At 39.6% G+C, this 21,914-nt stretch overlaps 1 protein-coding gene across 1 annotated transcript; it reads left to right on the top strand.

Annotated features, from left to right (window-relative positions):
• The first annotated feature begins 5,251 nt into the window (after nt 1-5,251).
• MED30 (mediator complex subunit 30) lies at nt 5,252-21,584 on the top strand. Its single transcript, XM_055800130.1, has 5 exons — nt 5,252-5,328; nt 6,067-6,272; nt 7,305-7,463; nt 10,542-10,652; nt 20,278-21,584. The coding sequence occupies exons 2-5, from the start codon at nt 6,099-6,101 to the stop codon at nt 20,371-20,373; spliced, it is 540 nt and encodes a 179-aa protein (XP_055656105.1). The 5' UTR covers nt 5,252-5,328; nt 6,067-6,098; the 3' UTR covers nt 20,374-21,584.
• The last annotated feature ends 330 nt before the right edge of the window (nt 21,585-21,914 follow it).

The raw sequence follows: 21,914 nt of genomic DNA, 5'->3' as shown, positions 1-21,914 counted from the left end.
TCCATGTTTGCATGCAATATCTGATTCAAATGCAGGAAGGGTTGTGGAACATGTAAATAAGAAAGGAGACTAGAGAATGTAAATTGATTGACACTGAATAAATCACAATTAATTTTGCTCCTAATAATGAAAGTAAAGTGAAAGAAAACATCTCTTGCCACAGATATAAGAAACAACAATGAGGCTTACAATACTTCAAGAATACAGATATTCTTTGCAGTCAGCTGACAGCTGGCCAGTGCCCCTCCAATGAGAGCAGTGGGATTCTTCCTTTAAAGTCAAAGTTTTCATCAGCTACTGGGGATTTATAGTTAGAGAGAGAAATAAAACATTAATAGAGGCAGATGAAGAGAGAAACCCCAGGCTGCTGTGCCTTTCAGGATCAGGATCTAGGACAAAACCCCACATACTACAGAGCACAGCATGGATCCCCTCACACAACTACGACATGTTTTGGAAAAGAGCACAGGACATCTCTCTCTCTCCCCTACTATAGAGTGAGTCACAGGAATATCATCTGTCAACACCTTAATGAGAACTGTGTCTCCAACTGTGGATCAACAGTGAGAAACTGCATACCAGCATTGACCCCTGAAGGGAAAACCCACCCTTGCACTCTTGCTTATAAAGCTAATAGCACATAAGCAGGCAAACCACAGGGCAGACTAGCTTTTCTCCAGTATTAACTACTGTGCTGTCCACCATAAAGTCATTTATCACCAACATGCTTCCAGCACTGGTATAACAGCTGCAAAAATATAATTAGTCCCTCCATCTCTGTCCCACCGGGTAGCAGTCGCTGCTTCGGTGGTCTCTTTGGATATGCTTCTGTCCTCTACTGGCCAGAGGTCAAGTTTTCCAGAAGCTAGTTGCCTGTATAAATTACAGTGCACATATTTTACATCTCATTGTAATGCTTTCTTTTGCCAGCATCCGCTTCCTTGCAAATGTTCCATTTCCAAGCCATTTTTGTGCAAGCCCCAGGAGAAGCCATCAGACAAGCACGCTGAAAATTTATCCACAGGCATCATTAACGCACATCTGTCTGATGAAGACGTATAGTTCATGTAAACTGCAATGTGGAATGCCTCCTCTTCCAAAGAGCTAGTCCCACAAGATACCATTTGCTCAGGAAAAACAGGACCAGGGGAAATATCTGAATGTCCAGTACAACAAGTCACAGACTGCCCACAGCTATTTTGGGGTAAGAAGAAAAACTTGGTGCTGTTGTGTTTGAATAATTTTCAGTGTCGGCATTTGGAACACAGTACAGTGGGACGCTGCAGGAGAGGGACTGGATAGCGAGAGACCAAAAGGAAACACGATACCTCTGCTTGTGGGCTTGGGTCTAATGTCACAGTGTTGAGATTATGTTGGGACTCCCAGATGTCTCTTTGGAGACAAGAAACTGAATGACTGCAAAAGCAGAAAGATTATAAGGATAAGACTTCTGCATTTGGACACCCTAGTAGAAGTCTGGGGACTCGTTATTTCTTCCTTTTTCTTCTGTAACAGTTACAGTGAGAGCACCAACTGCTGGGCATAATGGCCCATCATGCAAAACGTGAGGAAGGACATTTCAAGCAATCTTTATGCCAGAAAGCAGTGAAACTAGTTCTTTGGCATTTAAAGGAACACAAAATGGGCCAAGTACAACATTTCTGAGCTGAAGGTCAAGAAGCAAACTTTAGAGAAGTAGAGAACTGATGATGTAAAAAAGCTGTCAAGATCAAGAAATGGGTACATAGAACCCACTTCAAAACAAGAAATGAAAAGCTACAACACGCTTTAAGCCCCCCAAATGTACACTGAACTACCTCCCTATCATCTGTTAATGCTTGTTTTCATATTATGGGAAATGGATGTGACTCAGCATGAATAACATGCCTCCACGTTAGGCAGGCAACGCAGGTCCCAACAGTACCTATACTGTAAGAAGACACTTGTTCCAGTGCCGTTTGGATCAGTCTATGGCAGGACTGTGCTTCCACATGCAGCCTTTGCTTTCTTTCATTAAACTGCTTTTATCTCAACCCATGAGTTTTCCATCATATTTTCTCCCCCTGTCCTGCTGAGGAGGGGGGGTGAGGGAGTGGCTTGGTGGGCACCTGGCAGCCACCCCACCAGATAAGGCCTTTCTGAAATTAGTTGTACAGATTATTTTTTCTGACTACTCTGTGAACATTCAGAGGCTGGGCTATGGTAAACCACTGCAGCTGGTTACTACCTGCTTAGCCTGCTCCTCTGTGCCCCAGCAGAAGCTGTCAGTAACACACAGCAAGTACAGACAAGTTTGCTTATGGGTATATAGAGGATGAAGGAGAAAAGCAGCAAGGTGGAAAGCTGAACCTCTTCTGTCTTGCTCTCTTGCTGTCCTTCTACCTGCAGCACCAAAGGGCTGTGCAAGACAATCATGTAATGACAGAGAGGTTATAATTGCTCAACCCCAGCTTCCTCTTGGTCCAGAAAACAGCTGTATCCATCCTTAGCCGAGCAAAGGCATGGAGTACTGCCCTCTGCTCTGATGCTTTGGGCTCCAATCCTATCTAACTTATAACATTTTATCTAGCATTACTATGGATGATCCTGCTTGCCTTTAAATGGCTGCCTTCATAATTCATGAAAATACCTGTCTGGATGGGGAAAACACTCACAAAAAAACCACACCGCAGAAAAAAACCCAAACCCACAATCTGCCTCACCTAAACACAGTCATTAACTGTTTCCTCTGGCCTATAAATGTAATCTCTGCTGAATTAAACTCCACCCAGCTTAACTGTCTGTGTTGGCCACATACTAAAAAAGTTACCTGCTGTGCTGTTATCTATCACAGCTTGGTAACAGTAAAATTGTGCCTTGTCTGTTTATTGTTGGCAGAGGTTCCACCAAGTCCCATTATTTCTCCTTGAATCCACACATAAACACTGAATGGGACAGGACTGAGAATGAAAGTCCTTTCCTGGTTAACGCATTTCCCCTAAGCCCATCTGTTACCCTCCGAGCAGTATCAAAGCATCGCTGCTAAGGAATAGCCTGAGGAGGCTTGGGAGGGAGTACGCTCTTCTATTCAAGGAAAACAGAGGGTGATTCAGGAATTCCACCAGTTGTTTATTTTTAAATACAATGATTCATATTGCCTTGCAAGCATATCAACCGATTTACAGAAAATTGTTTAAACAAAAGTAACAATTATCCTCTTGCCTCACTTCTGAGGATTTTTGCTTTCCTGATAGAGGATAGCCATACCATCTTTGGAGCTGCTCAGCATATATGAGTGAGAACTTCTCGAAATACAAAATAAATCACATAAAAATCACAATAATCATTATTACTGTGAAAATTATAATCATTGAAGTAGCTACTCAGTCCCGATTTCCAATCTGGGTTACAGTTGGTTGGACTAGAATACTACGTGTAGACACAGGCTTTGTTAGTTTTTTGGTAGCTTCTCTACAACCCAGCAACAAAGGCTGCAGCATCCTATCACACTGCTTGAACTGATGCCACAGAAATTGAAATGGATGTGAGAGATGAACTCTGATTTGGACACCTTCCAGATGAAAGCACTTGGCCCAAACTGAAGTCAGACAATGGCTGCTTAACGGATTGCTTTTAAAAAGCAAAACCTATATTCATCATTTTCCCATTCAACCAAGAAAACATTCCTTATCTAAAAAGAGGAGATTCCTTTGTCTAGGAGCAAAAAATCAGATTTAGATGGTTCCACAGATTGGCAATGAATAACATCAGGCCTCCTAGCAACATTCTTCAGCACCCTTCACATGCAGACTTGGCTCTGTATTTCAACTGCCTACTGTACGTGGCAGTCATACACTTCAGGATATGACTGTATATGGAGTCCGTGTCTGGCAGCCCTGAACAGTATGTGGTCTGAATCACTCATTACTCTCAAGTCATCAGATTTGGGGCAGCAAGTCAAGCAGTGTGAACACAGCTCATGGGCATGCAATCAGAAAAGGAAAACGTTATCCTTTGTGTTCAACTCTCGAACAGTTGCATCATTTCCTTAATGAACAGTGAACCAAGATGTAAGCCTTCAAAAAAGCCCTTAGAAAATCTTTGGGAGCTTTTATTCCCAAGCTTTCTCTAGCCAGACACCATGGGATGTTCTTTTATGGTCTGAAAATATCCCTCTCTTGCTTTCATAAACACTTTTTTCTATCTGTTTAAGTATAAAAGATACAAAAGTGGTTTCTAAGGTCTTTGTTAAAACGTAATTATTTACCCTGCGCCTTGGCAAAAGCAGCCTGCTAGAGAGAATTCAGCCAGTTAGCAAAAAGCTTCAATTTAGGTAAAGGGGTGGTGTTTCCCCTCATTAATCTCAAGTAAAAAATGTTTTCTACAGCATGATGCCTCTGACAGCAAGTTTGTATGGTTCTGAATGTTCCTTGACTCCTTTCTTCTTTAATAAAGGCTGTATACGATGTGTCAAACTTCTGATTTATTTTTACAGCATTACAAACACGACGCATTTTGTACAAAAGATGAGTTTTAATACAGCACAACTACCTGAAGACCGTACTTCCTAAGAATGCGTAAGAAGCTGCAAGTATATAAATGTCCTCTTCTGTATTTTCAGGTACTTAATTGTCAAAATCACTCACAGTACACCACCAACTGGAAAAATTTTTTTTTTTAGTTTTTGCATATGAATAATTTTTTCTTTATACAGCCAGCCAGTAAGCACAAACTATTGTACAGTCTGTTATCTATCGGCCCTCACAGACGCTGTGTGGTTTCTTTCTGAGGATATTCCTTCTCCATCACACAGGAGGCCTTCTCTGTACTTCGGAACAGCACCAGCTGAATGGTGTTAGCACAAGCACTCGGGGTGGGGAACACCAAAGCGCTTCAAACCCACGCCAGTCCAGTGATATCGGAAGGCCAAAGCGGAAGGCTCGTCTATACTGGCAAAAATGCTTCTATGCAATCAGTAGCCGTAGTAGTAGTACACCTATAAAGCTATAAAATTAATATAGGCGTGCATGTGTACACGCACACCCGAAAACAGATACTCAGCAATTTATCAGCATGATCTAAAAAAAAAAATAAATTACAAAACTGGTATGTCTCAATCCCCACCTTCATTACGGGGGGGTGTCACTTCGCAGACACCTGCTGCGACTCTGCCCTGACTGCTCAACCTACACATATCCATGCGGCCCGCGGCGCTAACCCCTACCGCCGCCGCCGCTCCCGGCGCCTCCCGTGACGTCCCTTCCGCCGCCGGGGCGCCCGCCTTCCGCCCGGGAAGCCCGAGCGCTTCCGCCTGCGCGTTTCCAGGGCGACGCGGCGCCCCGGTGCCCCGTGAGTACCGGCCACCGCCCGCGGGGGAGGCCTGGGGGTGCTTCGCCCTCCCCCCGGGGGGTCTCGCTGCCTCCCGTGCTCCCGTTACCAGCCGGGCGTCCCCGGGGAGGGGCTGCGGAGCGCGGGGCGGCCCCCGGCAGGCGAAGGACGGGTCGCGCCCCGTCCCGGCAGCGCGGCGCGGCTCCTCGGGCGGCCGCGCTAAGTGGGGAGGTAGCGGGGGGCCTGCTCGTCTGGGGGGCCCGCAGCCCCGGAGCGGGCCGGCGGGGCCGTGGGGGCCGGCCTGCGGGGTCCCGGGACACCGCCTGTGCCCTGGCCCCTCCCGGCCTGCGGGGCGGGCGAGCGGCGCCTCGGGCCGTGCCCGGCAGCGGAGGGAGGAGCGCTGGGCAGGTGCTGGGCCCGGAGCTCGGGAGCGGGGATGCGATTTTCCGTGCTGGAGCCGGGCAAAAGAGCTTCTCGTGTCCCCTGACGACAGGTCGGGGCAGGGGCCCTCCTGGTGGGCGCTGTGAGGGGAGGGGTGCGAGAAGCACCCCCTGTTCAGCTGCCCAGCGAAGCTGCAGTGGTTACGGGACTGGTGTCCAAACCAAAGGGTGATGCGCTGAGCAATCTTCTCCTCAGTCGAACAGTTTTATCTTGGATAGGGCCACGTAGGGGGAAAAGGGATGGTATAACCGCCATATGGAAGTTGTTATGATACACTCAAACAAGTACTTAATCATTCATCTTAACTTCTTTGTGCAGCTTGACTCAGTGGGACCAGTTAATGTCAAGGGATGTCAACTCCCCCTCTCGCTGGGACAGGAATGCCGCCTGGTGCCTTCTCAGGGGCACAGGCTCAAGCAGCTCGGGAGGTAAATACAGCTTCACTCTGTCGTATTGGCCAAGAGACTGTGCAGGATATTGTGTTTCGAACGATGGAAATCTTCCAGTTACTGAGGAACATGCAGGTGAGAAATAACTTCTTTTTATGGTCCTCAACTTGCCATGTTTTTGCCAATATATATATGGGCACGGGAGATATAGGAGCTTAGGACATTTAAATACATAACTTGATCAAACGGCTTTGAAAAGAGGGATTGACTGGAGAAGTGAATACTACTCTTAATATGTTTGATTACTCCTGTATATTAAGTGAAGATGGGAAAAATTAAAGAATGCTGATTTGTTATTGCCCCCACAATAAATATACTCTAAATACACTTAGTATCTGTGTTTTCCTTTATGAATAGTGAGGTCTGTTTAAATGCTGGTTATGTTTCTCTGGTTTTGATAGCATCTGGGTCATAATTTCAGAGAAATTTTCATTGATCTTTTCCTTATATATTTTCAGTCTAGGACTTTTTGACATTTCTTTTTGTTAATAAAGCAGACATAATCCTTATTTGTGTCTACTTACTGAGAAAATGTACAAACTTTTGTTGTGTTTCTCTGTTGAGAGCAGAAAATAAATCATCACTTCCATTTTCTCTGTGTTTTCATGGCTCTGACAGTTTCCTTCTGTAGTTATCTTAGGTGTGTGTACATATACATATATATATATACACACATATATATATATGTAGTTAGAGTTTGCCAACTCTTAAGTGTTTTCACGCTGAGTGAATTCACTTTGTGTCTGAATTGTGACCTGCGGTTGAGACACAAAGTCTGGAAGTATAATACTCAGATAACAACAGAACCATGCTTAAGCACTTTGAAGACATTAACTGAAAAGAGTTACAGAAGGATTGAGAATGACTAAAGCGTTGAATACATGAAGCTGTTTGACAGAAGTGATTTGGCACATCAGATGAGCAGATAAAATACAGAATTTTGCTGATAAAAAAGATAGAAGTTTCAGTGATTTCTGTGGGGATAGTGTGATTGTCTTATTTTTAAATGTACACACACCCCCTCAGATTTATTTTAGTTAATTTATTTTGTGTGACAGAAACTTGAACATAATATTCTTAATGTTTTGGGGTTTTGGTTCTCTTAAGTTACCGAATGGTGTTACTTACCATACTGGAACGTATCAAGACAGACTGGGAAAGCTGCAGGAACATCTCCGTCAGCTATCAATACTCTTCAGAAAACTGAGATTAGTTTATGACAAATGCAATGAAAACTGTGCTGGGCTTGATCCTGTTCCCATAGAAGTAAGTATCTTTATTCATATATAAATTACAAATCAGAATAACTGAACTCTCCTTAGCATATCATCCACTCTCCTGAGTTGTCAGAGACTGATAACAAGTTTTAAATGAAACTAGAATTATTTGGTGGACTTCATTCTGTTTATTATGTGGAGCTGGTTGAAAGATTTTGAAATTTTCACACTAATATCAACAATTCTTACCAGCTGGGAGGGATCCAGTTTTGAAATCAAACTTCATCTAAAATTTTAGCCTTTTTCCTGAGGCTTCTTGGCACATTCACCGATTTGTTTCCCCTAGGGAAAAAAGGGTCAGGGCAAGTTTTTTTAAAAAAGCAGTTACAGTGGGTAAAAGTCTGCTTTAAGCTCTCACCTTCCAGCCTGGCTCCCTGAGTAATAATGCTTTATTCTGTTGCTCTGGCCATCAGTCTGTGCCTCCATGGTTCCCTCAGTCAGCTACTCGTAACCTGCTTAGCCAGGATGAACCAAACCTGAACATGCAGTGGTGATGGAAAAGTTAGCGGTGTAGGACTTCCAGGAGGGAGGATCGTCCAAAGTTTTTGCCTAATAAAGATGCTATTCCTAGTAAAGTCAAAAGTTTATTTTCCCCCCACATAAGCTGTTTCTAATTCCTAGTAATACCCTTAAAGCCTGTTTTGTGTTATGGTTTGAGTTATTACTGTTCTATATTAACCAGAACTATGAAGTTCTTTAAATACTGCCTCTGAGGCAACTCCATTAATGAACTTCTGATTGTCCATTGAGTTTTAATAATATAAGCATTATCTTTTGTATTTGAGTCTCTTCACTGAGTAGTTGAAAATAAAGAAATTAAGAAGTCCTTTCTGTATAGTCCGTTCTAAACTACTAATCTACTTCTGACAGCAGTCACTGCCATGTATTTCAGAGAAAGGTACCTGGAAACCTTACAGCAAGCAAGGGAGTAAGAGAACTTTCCCTTTAAAAAAAATAAAACTTTTTGCATGGTTTGTTGAGTTGTTTGCAGTAGTTGAATACTTGTGTCCCCTTTAAAAGCTTTTGATGTGTCTGGTTTTCCCATAGGGTTGGGATGAGGTAGCGTTGGTAGTTTTGTTTTTTTTTTTCTTTTTTCACTTTTCACAGTTTTTTTTCTTGTTATCAGGATGGAAAAAGAATTTCCATAGAGAAAGGAGTAGTCACTTTAAGCTTTTTTTTTTTAACTCAGTGTCTCACTGATACCTAAAGGACAGCGTAATTTTGTATCGATAGTTGGAATTCTTTTTCTTTCATTTACTTAGTCTTTTCTTCTCTGAAGTTAATAGAATGCCTGCCTTCTCATGTTTTATTGGTTAGAGTGAATGAGAGTGGCACACCATTCCTTTTGGATCAGTTATCTTAAATTCTTATTTCAGCTTTTCAGGAATATTCTCAGACATTTAATGACTGAACATTCTAACCATATCTTTAAAGAATATCAATTATTATTTTTACACAGTCAAGAGAAGTCAGTATCTACTAAAATTCCCTAGCCTATCATTATTGATACAAATGTTTTCATATTTTTTCGTTAATGTGTACTAGCAATGTAATAGGTATTCTTACCAACTTTCTGTTAAGCAACGTATCAAGGCCTGAGATAATTGTGAAGCAGATCTGGCTACAGAGTTCTCTAACTGATTGAATTTCCTACTTCATTTATGTGTTAGGTTTAGTTCTTTGCTTTTTTTTTTTTTATTTTTCTACTAGCTTTTCTGAAAGATGGGAGGTTTCAAAAGGAAATGTTCTGCTTTGAGTGGTACTTGATTTTTCCATCAGAGAGGAGTTCTTTCCAAGAGTATTTAGCAGCCACACTACTGCGTCTTTATGGTATGCAAATGTAGTAAGTTGTTAACCTTTACTATGTTTTCATGGAAGAGTTTAGTGTGGTAGTTTTTGTCCATTTTGATAAGCTTAATAAGAATGACCTATGGAAGTTTTCGTATAGAAGGAAATTAAATTTTCAGGGGGTTAAACCGAAGTAAGTTTTCCATCAAAATGCTGAAGAATGCTGCTGCATGCTTCATAAGATCATACCCCAAGCTAAGTAACAAGTTAACATGCATTCGATGAACAACTTGCTCCAAGACTTTTAATGTCTTCTTGCTCAATTACATCAATTACTATATGCTCATTTATCTGTAATGTGTATGTGAACAAGTATGTAATTTTGCTGTCAGCTTTAGCTTTTCTCAGTTCGGACAGAAAAATCTACAACAGACTATTGTAGACTTTCTGGATACACATGTATAAAATGCTACAGCTTATAATTATTTTTTAATAAGATGCTAGTAGCTTGGGAATATTCTGACACAGAAGCAAATATTTGTTTTGTATGTAGTATTACTGATGCTTTTTAATTTATTTTTTTTTAGGAAGGGAACACGCATTAGTATTTGTTTAGAAATCAAAGATTTTGGGTTTTGTAGAAGCTTACAGGGAAGGAGTACCCTATGATCTTTTCCAACGAAAACAAATCTATGATTCTGTGTCCCTGAGGAGATCACAGTGGGAAATTCTTACGGAAAAACTCCTATTAGGTAACTGTGGGCCTGACTGTAAGAACAGCCAATCAGAGGCTCACTACCATAGTCATAATTAGGGTATTAACCAAGTAGCTATATAAAGCCAGTCATAATTGTGTTTCACATATCACTGAAATACTTTATAATAATAACTTCATGTTTGTGGTATTTCACAGTGTGGAATAGTAAATTTTAAAATCGCAATCTGCAGAATTCAAGAATAAAAGGATTATCTATGATAAACATCTTATAATGTAAAGACCGGGTTCTGCCCACAGTTGTGAAATTGCTTAGGTCTGGGCATGGTAATATGTGGGGTTGTGTCTTTTTGAAGCACACTGTTTTCCTGGAGAACTGACTGAGATCATTCCAAGGTCTTTGGGTTGAGGTGACAAAGTAATCTTGTCTCCACTTCCTCTTGGGAAGTTTGAACCTTCGGAGAAAATGGTAGCACCGTATGTATCTCCTGGTTTTGTTTTCTTTTTTTTTCTCCCCCTCCCCTTCTATTCCCCACCCCAAGCTAATGTTTCTTGTCTTCACAGCAACTTATTCCATATGTTGAAGAGGACAGCTCCAAGCATGATGATCGTGGTGCTGCAAGTCAGCTCCGTTTTGCTAGTGAAGAGAGAAGGGAAATCATGGAAGTAAATAAGGTAACAAAGTTGAAATTAATTTGCCTAAAACTGAGACTGTCACTTTGTCATTACAAAGCTTAAATTTCTAGATTGCTGTACTAAATGCAGTATGTGTGATGACTACCATCAAACCTGGTAATAAATACTTCTCGCATGTAACTATTTCAGAGTTTTAGTAAGCAGGGTCTTTTTAGCTGTACCTGTGGTACAGTAGAGTTTAGGTTTCCTGACAATTTAAACTTGTTCCTCTTTTTAAACCAACACATATTCTTCTGAATATGGTGTATTATGTTTATGCTTAACCCACTAGATATTGGCAGCACAGGTTGAGGTAAGGTGCCTGTTGGAACTTACTTCTCTTCAAAACTTACCTTCAGGGTGTTAAAAAAATGGATATTCAACATCAAATTTGTAAATATTATTGCAGTAATGTAGTTGGTAAGGGATTTCCAGAGCTACCTTCTGTATTTTGACAGTTTGAGGAAGACCGTTCCATTTGTTAAGTGTAGCATTTAGCGAATCTTGACACATTCAGAAAAAATATACTATGTATGATAAAGGTGCTGTTAAATTTTCAGTTTGAGTGGCAGTATGCAATTGAGTACAATTACTAAAGATGGATTCAAATTTTAAAATAAATGTGCTGTAGTAAATGCTAATATAATGAGATTAAAAATACGTAGTTTTACCAGACCACAGTTTTGAATATTGTTTCTTCAATCTGTAAAGTGCAAAGATAGGATTAATTAAATATTTCTGTTGCTGTAATTTCTGTAAATGCTTAGCAAAAAGGAGGCACGATCTACAAAAATAACTGAACAAAGGAAATAAATGAGTAAAATATTTCTTTATGGAGAGAATAATTGGTGGATTTTCAGCTTTTAAATACTTCCGATATTTTAGTTTGTCTTCAACAATCAGGTGTACTGAATTTTTCATAACCCATTTATTTAGAAAAATGCATGCATATTTTACAGGAGAAAATTAGGACTCTGTGAATTTAGAAAAAAGCACTTGCCAGCTTTCCTGTTATATCTTTCTGTTCAGTGCTGATGTGGCACGGTTGTATATATTATATTATATGTAATGCTATACTGTGAATTTATGCACATTTATTTCCAGTCTTTAAGTGTTAATAAGCTTAACTGTCCGTATTTGCTGTGTTTTTAATAGTTCTATGACATGTTTTTGCCCTTGTTGTTGTACTAGTATGCTAATATGTTTTTAAACATCCTTGGTGTGATCTTGTGAGAAGAATTTCATAAATGTTTATGATGAGTTCTGAACCTTAAAAAGGTTGATGGTGTTACAGGAACATTGGTAGCAAACTGGTAATTAAGAATGTGTTAAAACCTTCACTTAAATCTGGTCTGAAATCCTGTATTTACACTTAAATGCCTAGAGCAAATTTCCAGATTTTCCACAGTAAATCTTCACAAGGTAGTTGAACTTTCTCTAGTATTCTGTGGACAAATACTTAGTAACTGCTGCAAAAGAAATTTAAACTTCTTGTATCCGAAAAAATTCTGAAAAAATTTTTTTCTTTTGTTTCCCTCCAGCTGTATAAGCACACCCACTACCACTTTCAGAGTGCAAATTTTAATACATTGCAGAATAGGAAATGCTTTGGGTTTTATGACTAGAAATAAATAAATCCTTATTTTTGCAAAGAAAAAAACACAGATTAATTGGTCTAATTTCTGACAGTGGCTGCTGGGCTCAAATAGCCCTCTATGGTTCTACAGCTTTTCAGTCCTCTGTAGTATGTAATGTCCGCCTCCCAACTCGGTTTTGCTTAATTTAGTTTAGCAAAATTTCAGTAATACAAAATGTTGACAAAAATGCTGTGACAGTGAAGCCAACATGACAGATTAAGATTCTTGACCCACTATCTTTTCTTCCTTCAGCTGATTGTCCTTCTCTCACCTAGTCCTTTTTGCTGTGATAGGCAGTATTTTTTCAGTCTTGCATGTTACTGGTGCCAAAAAAGCAGTATTGCGATAACCCAATACTTTGACGCTGTTGAGACATTTGGATTCTTAGACCTTTCATGGGTCTCTTAATTTCGCCCTTCTTGCTGTGATACCCAGCCAGTCTGACCTCTTCGGTGGCTCTGAATGTATGTGAAAAACACTAACTGCCCTGCCATGTGGAGCACAGCCGAAGCTAGTAGATCATATAAACCTTGTGGATCATATATTCTCACAGAAAAGCACCCCTCCTTCCAGAAGCCGCTGATTTCAATACATAGCAACTCTGCTTTGCTACCACAGTTGTCTGGGAAGGGAGCATCCTCAGTGGAGGAGTGTCACATCACGTACTTCTGATACTCACCATGTCACTCATGGGGCAGGAGAACCTGTTGATGTAGCAGAGTTCCCAAATACCAGTAGGCTTTGATGTCAGTTTACACTACAGTGACGTCTTCTGGTCTTATTTATTTATTTATTCTGCTATATTAGACTTATCTTCTAGGTCAGAAAGTTTAATGTGCTCACCTTGGTTAAGAAGTACTTACCCATTAATTTAAAACACAGATCAGTTCATGAGGTAATGAATTTATGTTCTAGCAATTCAGTAATGTTTAGCAATTGTAAGTTTAAGTGAAACCTATTAAGCTTAAAAACAAAAGGGATTTTTGCCAGCACTAAGAAGAGTGCATTCTTACTATGACATAACCAAACAAACCATTTATTGAGCACTGACTACTTCTACCTTCCATACCAAACAATCCTCTCCTGCAGTTCCAAAAAATGTTGCTTATTGCTTTTATCTCTATTTGTTTTCTGGGGTGGTAAATTGTTGAGGTGGTAACTCTTTCTCTGGGATAAATAATTTACTGTTCCAGAATCAGTTTAGCATTTGCATTAGTCTACTAATACAAGTTCCAATACAGTTTCCACTGAACATAATTACTATTTGCAACACTTGGAAGCCATTACCAAAATTTACTCGCTTGTCTTCATGTTTTTTGAGTCTTTTAATATTCTGTCTACAGGCTTTTTACCTTCTAAATATAGCATCATCTGTAGTATTTTCAAGATGTCAGGCTCACCTTGGGCCCATGGTGACAGAACTTACAACAGAACATATAAAATCACAAACTGAGAACACTTTAATCTTGTGTTGCTGCCATATCAGCAGTTTTCTTTACCACTTGTTTTTAGAAATGGAGCAAGTACAGCTTTGGTTTTTCAGTTGCTGTAGGTCTCATTTCAAATGAGGCACTTAGGAAAATCATCACATAATTAGCCATCTCAGCTCATTTGGGTGAAAATGAAACTATGTGAAATAGCATTAGGACGTTCCAGGTGACTCTTTAGAAAACAATCATGTTTGATATTCTTAATTAATCTTTGCTAACTGGTTAACAGTAATCTTGCTAAGAGAGGAAAAGGCAATCTACATGACAGGCTTTTAAGTTAAGCTGTTTAGTTTTAAGAGTTTAGCTCTGGGCTTTTTTGATAGCAAAAGCATTGTGCACTGCAGCTGGTGTTGTTTAGTGAAGTAGTCCTTAAAATGACAGCAATTTGCAATTAGTCTTTCTCTTTAGGGAAATTCACCTGGAAACTACTTTTGACAATGCTGAAAACCTAAATTCCTTTTAAACTGTTTTTCAAACTATTTGCACGTATTTTTAATTTGTTTTCTATTTGTAGAGTCCTTTTTCACCTAAACTATGAATTTGCACCAAAGAACACTTTAACAAGAGGGGAAGAGTTTTTGATTTGGACACATTCTAAGCAAATTAATCTGCACTGGGAGCAGTTCTATCCTGTTTTGGGTACCAAAACTGGGTGTCTGCAATGATAGAATCATAGAGGAATTTAGGCTCAGTGGCAGGTCTGGAGATTATCTGATTCAACCCCCAGCTCAAAGCAGGGCCGATGAGCAAGGTTAGATCCAGTTGCTCAGGCTTATATCCAGTAGCATTTTGAATTAACTGTAAGGATGGAAATGTCACCCTTTCTGAGCCCTTCTTAAATGTCAGCTTTCACTATGAAAGTTTTCCTTATGTTACATTGGAATTTTCTTTGTTGTAACTCATGTCAGCTGCCCCTCATCCTTTTGCTGTGTACATTCAAGGGAAGTCCAGCTTTGTCTTTTCTATGATCTTCATCAGGTAACTGAAGACAGCATCATGATCCTGCCTTAGCCTTCTCTGCCTGAGACCGAACAAATACAGCTTTAATCATCTTGGTGGCCTTCCACTAGACGTTCTCTAGTATGTTAGTGTTTTCTGTTGAGCCTCAAATTGGACAATCGTTCTCCAGAGCCAAATAGAGGAGAATAATAATTTCACTTGACCTGATAGGCATGCTCTTACTAATATAGCACAATGTACAGTTTGTCTTCATTGTTGGAAAAAGGTCCACTGCTGACTCACATTCAACTTGTCAGAAAGTTTCAAAAAGGATCTCAGGTCCTTTTCTGCAAATCTGCTTTCTGTTCAGTCAGCCCTCTGCTTGTGCTGTTGTGTGAGTTTATTCTGGTTTCAGTTGTAGGATGTTGCTTTAATTGAAGTTCCTGGGATAGGTTTTGGCCTGCCTTTCCCACCTGTTGAGGCCCCTCTGAGTTGGACATCCTACCACTGAGTATATCGACCACTTCCCCCCATTTGATAATGTCAACAAATTTGATACTTCGATACAGTGAATAGGTCATTAAGTATGGATAAGTCATTAATGAGGATATTAAGAATATTGACCTGAGAAACATCAAGAGTGACCAGCTGCCGCTTGGTCTTGATGCTGATGATCACAACATTTAGAATCCAATAGTCTGGTCAGCTTTCCATCAACCCTGCAACTGTGTCAAAAGCCTATGTCAAAAGCCTGACTAACATGAAAGTAAAGAAAATGCCCTGCTCTCCCCTTGGCCACAGAGCCAGTCATTTCTTGATAGAAGGCTGTCATGTTGGTCAAGCACAACACATCTTTGATAAATCAGAGATGACTGTTCCCAGTCACCTTATCATTCATGTGTCTGGACATGACTTGCAGAAGGATTTGGTATATAGTCTTTCTGGGGTCAGGGGTTAGGCTGACCAGCCTGTAATTTCTATATCTTTCTGGATCCCGCTCCTTGCCTTTCTTGAAGATGAGTTCAGATGTTTCTTTTTTCATCAGGAGCCTCTTCCCATCTTCAATAGAAAATTACGTAGAGTGGTCTTGTAATGTCATTAGCCAGCTCTCTCAGCACTCAGATGCATTTTATTCTATATAATGAAATAATTCCTTTCAGTTTCATATAACATGTTGCATGCAAAGTTTTCATGTTGCTTCTTGTATCAAAACAGTATCATGGTTACAAAGTTGAGAAATGTTAGGGAGCACTGACTTAAAGCTGTCCATGCTACCCCAATTGTCCCCTTTTGTCCTTGTATAAATGCCTATTATACAACCTTTATTACATTATCACATTCACATTTGGTTCCTCTTCCTCCCATCTCCTCCTCCTTTCTTTTCTGGAAGAGTCCTTGAGCTATTCTGCTTTTGTTGCAGATAAGCACTCTTTATGTTGAATCAGTATTACGATAAGTAAAATTATAAGAATCCTGGTTTATGTGTCGTGTAACTTGCATGAGGGTATTGAATAAGAACAGAATTTGGGAATGAGAAGGAGGGATTTAATGTGAGTAGGGAGAAAGTAACTGAAAGCTGCTCTTGAGAACTGGATTTTTATGCTTGTCTTTGCCACAAAATGTCTGTGGTGGTTGTTTATTCTTCCCCTTATGGCTTGTGATAGCTGTCCTTTCAGTATGTGGGCAGCTATTAATTTGCGAAGTTTAGGGGTGGGCTTGAATCTTAGATATCTCTGAACAAAGTTGGTAGGCATTCTGGTTTTATCCCTAGTGTTCCTGTGACTTAGTTTGCCATCTGTAACTGAGGATCATACATGTGTGATTTTCATGTTAAGAATGGGGATGTAACACTGAGGAGCCTGGTGGAGAAGCACCTTGGGGAACGGATAATGCCATTACAAGCTACATAGCATAGAGGATGCGCAGTAAATATGACCTCAGACTTCATTGTTGAATGGTATATAAGCGGTATGAAGCAAACATCCATCTATTTTAATGAACGTGCTTATTCTCTTTGAACAAAAGAGCAGTGGATACGTGCAATTGCTGTCTGGTTCAGTGTGTGAAAAGTATTGAGCGTGCAGTGGAGCACAGGCTGTCGCTGGTGTCTCTGCTTGTTTCAGGAACAAACAGTTACGTACGCAGAAGGAGCGGGTTTTCTTTCAGCTGTCAGGTGAGGAGGGAGGCAGAAAACTCATAAAATCTCAGAGTAAGGGGTAGAACAGTTATGCATGTGAAGGACATCAGGAAAACCTGTAGTTACTGAACAGTAAGTCTGTTAATGTTCAATTGCACAGCAGTTAATGTATTAGTGATGAATACTTTTTATCAATTTGAAAAAATATTATAAATAGATGGATGTGTGAATTTACTATGACAAAAGTTGTGCATTGGTATCAATTGAGTAGCCATAAGTTAGAACATCACCTGGCATTTTTCCTAAATTTTTTTTTCCTGCTGTGTGCATGTAATGTTGTAAGTCCTTTGACTGTAAAACTGAAGGAGGAAAAAGGGATTTTCTACCTTCTTACTTCAGAGATTTCATTATGAAGGACTTACTTTAAAAAAGAACAGTATAAATTGCCGGGGCAGGCTTGATTTTTTCTTGCCTATCACAAGCATTGTGTTTCTGTAGAAATGTCTTGAGTGTCAACATAGGCAAGTACTCTGGATGGTTTTACAGGCATCAGTTGGAATGTAATCTTACTCTTCCACAGGATTTACACTATTACCTTTGCCTGAAGAAGGGACTTTTAACAAATGGATTGAATGCAGGATAATGACTCATAGTCATGTTTCGATTTTAAAATGTGAAAGATAGATGGGCTTAAGATGAGGAGAGAGATGGGAGCAGCATGCAAAGTAAAGTTCTTACACGTTTCTGATAGAAAGTTGTGGATTGGTCTAGACAGCACTGACTTCAAATGAAATGAAAGTGAACCAAAAATGAGTTTAGGTAAAAAATTGCTTTCAGTCAAAGTTGAAGTTACTGTGTCCTACTGAACCCAAATCTGTATGAAACATGTCAAGTTCTTTATGGGACGTTCCTTGGAACACAGCTGTTTTCTGGATATATGTTATGGTTCTCCCACTCTGTTTCATTTATGCAGGTTTTGTACTTCTGTACATGTTTTTATAAATGTCCTACCTGACCTAAGCCTGCTAAGGTCTGTTACTGGAAGGTGCAGTCCTTGCTGACTCCATCATGCTGGTCATAGTACTTGCAGTGTCAGGCAAAATGGATAGTTAGTCACATTGAAAATTAATATCACCAAAGACCCCTTGGGATTGGTTTTCAGTCAGAACATTTTTCTGACAAAGAGGGACTAACAGAAACATGCCTGTCACATCTAAGGTGAATTTAGGTCTCTTAAATTCATTATAAACTGCCTCATATAAGATAATTTTCCTGTGCTGTCATAGAACAGATAGTCAGAAACGGTAGCATATATGTAGGTTGAAGTACCTTTTCTTGTTTCATACAACTGTCAATCCTGAGAAGCAGTCCAGAGTTCAACCAAGTCATTTCAGTAAAAGGAGGAAAGAGTGGGAGACAACTTGCAAGCAATCTGTTCAAATGAAAATTTGTTGTTGCTGCAGAAGCTGCTTACAGAACTTGCCCGTTTCCCAAGAAGACCATTTCACTTACCTTTCCAAGGTTAGACCTGAGTTGAGATGTTCTTACTGGCTCAGCAAAGTCTTAAGGAGAGGCCAGCACTGCCAGTGGTGCAGAACATATTAATTATGTAGTACTTTGTGGTGTGGACCACTGCCTGTCAAAGATTGGTAACAGAGATCACTATATGCATTTCAATTAGGAGACCATGCTCTCTGAAGTGGGTATTTTCCCCCTCTCTTTATTCTTTTTTCAGCCTAGCAATCCAGAGATAGTACTTAGATGTTTTTTCTGTCTCTAGAAAAAGTAGAATAGAAGAGCTAAGAAAATAGCTCTTCACTGAAGACAAGGATCTAAAATTATCTTCAGATAAAGTAACAATCGTATACTACTTGTCTTTACAGATGCATGTGAACTGTCCTACACCTGTTTTTCCATCCTTCTCAGGAGTCTGGAATTGAGTGTTGTCTCTGCTTCAGGGAATGTGTCCACCAAAGTCTGTGTTCAGGAGTATTTCCCTTACTCAAAATACTATGCTCCCATGTAATGTAAGCCTAATTACCATTTTACTTCAGACCATTTTTTCGGGTCTGAAGTGAACAGGCTTTCCTCTGGACTCCTTTCCCCGCTGACCAGCTAGACAAAAATGTTGGTGTGTTGTTGGCATCAAAACTCAGAAGACTGATTTTTAGGATATTGCTGCTTTTGTTGCTTGCTTTTATCACTGTTCCAGTTACTTTGGTCATGTTACTGATCTGAGTCACTTTTTAAATGTATTGCCATTTGTGTAGTGCAAATAACAAAGTTATGTCAAACCTGAAACATTTTGAATAATTTGTCCTCTTTTGATGGTAGTAAGTCTTCCCTGTGCTTTCACCTTACTTGGAACTCGGGACTTGCCTAACGAATAAGTAGTTTGATCTCTTAATGTGAGAAGATGGACATCTTATCAAATCGGAAGGACGTAGGTTGCTGCTAACAATACACAGTAACTTTAGTTTTTGACAGCTTTGATTTGAGCAGGAAAATGAATTAATTAGACAATAAGTACATGTATTATTCTGAAACATGGAAGATTAGGAAGATTGTGTAACGTCTTAACACAGGGGTCCTCAAACTTTTTAACCAGGGGGCCAGCGCGCGGATGCAGTGGCAAGCAGTCATCTGCGGCTGCTTGGTTTCTCCCCCCCAACCCCAGCCAGGTGTGTGTGTGTCTGTAAATACTGGGGGCCGGATTGAGGACCCTGGGGTGCCATATCCGGCCCACGGGCTGCAGTTTGAGGACCCCTGTCTTAACACGCTGAACTTTCTTCTCTAAAGACATAGTCTTCTTTTGGTTATGCACCCAAATGAAAGTGAGCTTGCTATTCTGTTCCTTCAAATGCTTCTGCAGTTCACAAAAACAAATACATAATTGCAAAGAATACAGCATGCTTGGGATTATCTGTTTCAAGATGGGACCCCTTAGCACATCAGGGTTGACCTGAAGGGCTGGATTGGCTTCACCTGTACCTTGTGCTTTGTTCAAATTTCTGCTGTTAATCCCTCATTTTTCTGTGCATCCAAGTTATACAACATATATTCACATAAATTTACCTGTTCCCTGAATTCTTTCTTCCTATTTAGAGTGCTATATTTTGGACTTGGGAAAGAGAGGACCAATCCTCACAAGCCTCTGTTTTTTGAGGGGATCACTTTTTTGATAGAAAGACTGCTGTGAAAAGAAACACACACACACAGAGCAATGATCCATAATTTTTGAGGCTTTCTTGTATTTTTAGAGTGTGCTTTAAAGAGGATGTATTATCCTACTAATACTGCTTACAGGTGACTGAGAAAAAGATTGATCTAGCATTTGATAACACTGTAACTTTAGTTGAATTTCTGAGTGCACTATTTGAACCAATTTTTTTAAAAAATCTTACAATAAACTCTTCCCACAGAAACTGAAACAGAAGAATCAGCAGCTGAAGCAGATCATGGATCAGTTACGGAATCTTATCTGGGACATAAATGCCATGTTGGCAATGCGGAACTGAACAAGGAAAATCAAACCTTGTAGCTGGAAAAGACACAAAATTGTTTGGATATACTTAATTTCTAAGAAATAACATGCTTTCCCACAACCCCATTGTAATAATGTTTTAAAACTCTTCAAGATTAAAATGTTAGGTTTTTTGTAATAATGTAAATGGTGTTGGCTGTGTTCTTATAGAAGATTCATCCTACAGGTTTTACCTGAGTGACTTGCTTAGCCTAAATATAATACAGGCTAAGTATCTTACAGTAATAATTGGCTTTGCTATGCAAATGGGGGTTTTTATAAGTGAAGTCTTTCTGGATTATGATTTTTTTTTATAATACAGTTAACACCATGTTAGAAATAAGTATTTTCATCTGATTCTGCAGTGCAAAACAGCTCTACAGGCTGGAAAAGTTGCAATAAGGAAAAGTCACTCTAGTAAGCTGCAGGACTGAAATAAGTGATCACGTATTACAATGCAGTGTTTGCCCATTGTGGGAATATATACTACAGGCTACTGTGCCATGTAAGTTCATCTTATTCCATATTGTACCTCTGGATATATGTTATATTAGATAAATTGGAGCAAAATTCAAAATGTGCATTAAATTACTCCTATATCCCTATGGACATAGTTAAGTATTTTTTAAGTGAAGACTGCATACATTTATCCTCAACATAACCTTGTCCTGTAACTATGCGTTATAATTTCTTGAGTACTGCTGCAGCTATTGTATGGTGTAGTATTGCTGTAGCATTGTGTGTGGTTGGAATACTTTGGTTTTGTTTGCCAGAATGCACTGAATAAATGGCTCATTAATTTTTTCCCTATGACTGTCAGTCCTAGAAAACTTCAGAGTATGCAAGCAGTTCATTATTTTGAGTTAATCATCGACCTTAATCTTTCTTTGTTCTACCTCTGGTATTCCTCGCAATTTTTATTAGCTCTGAAAGTAGTCTTAATAATTTTTGTTATCCACAGAAGCTGCCAGTTGACTATGTGTACCTTTTTCCAGATGAAAGAATATGTAAAATAACACTGTTTCAGTACAAATCCCTAGGGCACTCTACTGTTAATATTTGTCAAGTTGAAAACTGACCATGCTCACGATCTGCTTCTTGGGTATTACTTTTAACTTTCGTCCCATGCCCAGTCAGATTCCTTAATAGTTCTGTGTGAAAGATTTGCTCAGAACCTTCTGAAGAGTCCAGTTAAATGGTATCCTTTTAAGATACCTTTTTTACAATATAGGGGTTTGATACTGAATGTTTATGGATTTGAGATACGCGGTTTAAAAAATGTTACACTGGTTTTGTTGTTCTGTCAGTCTGTTTTATTTTGGTTTTTAATAATTTCAATCCATTTGTCTACTCCTTGAGGCAAAAATCACTGGTATGTAATAGATCTGATCACACCTGGTTAACAATATATGACTTTCCCCTGAGTTAGGTACAATATAATGGTCTTGTATTACTCCTTTTGAAGGTTTTAAACCTTAACAGATGAAGGGATGCCCAATCTTATAATTGCAAATAAACAGAAAACATTCATTTTTA

The sequence above is a fragment of the Falco peregrinus genome, chromosome 3 (assembly GCF_023634155.1).
Source record: "Falco peregrinus isolate bFalPer1 chromosome 3, bFalPer1.pri, whole genome shotgun sequence".
NCBI classification, from domain to species: domain Eukaryota; kingdom Metazoa; phylum Chordata; class Aves; order Falconiformes; family Falconidae; genus Falco; species Falco peregrinus.
Note: the sequence above shows the minus strand (reverse complement) of the source record. Positions and strands in the feature narration are given on the sequence as shown.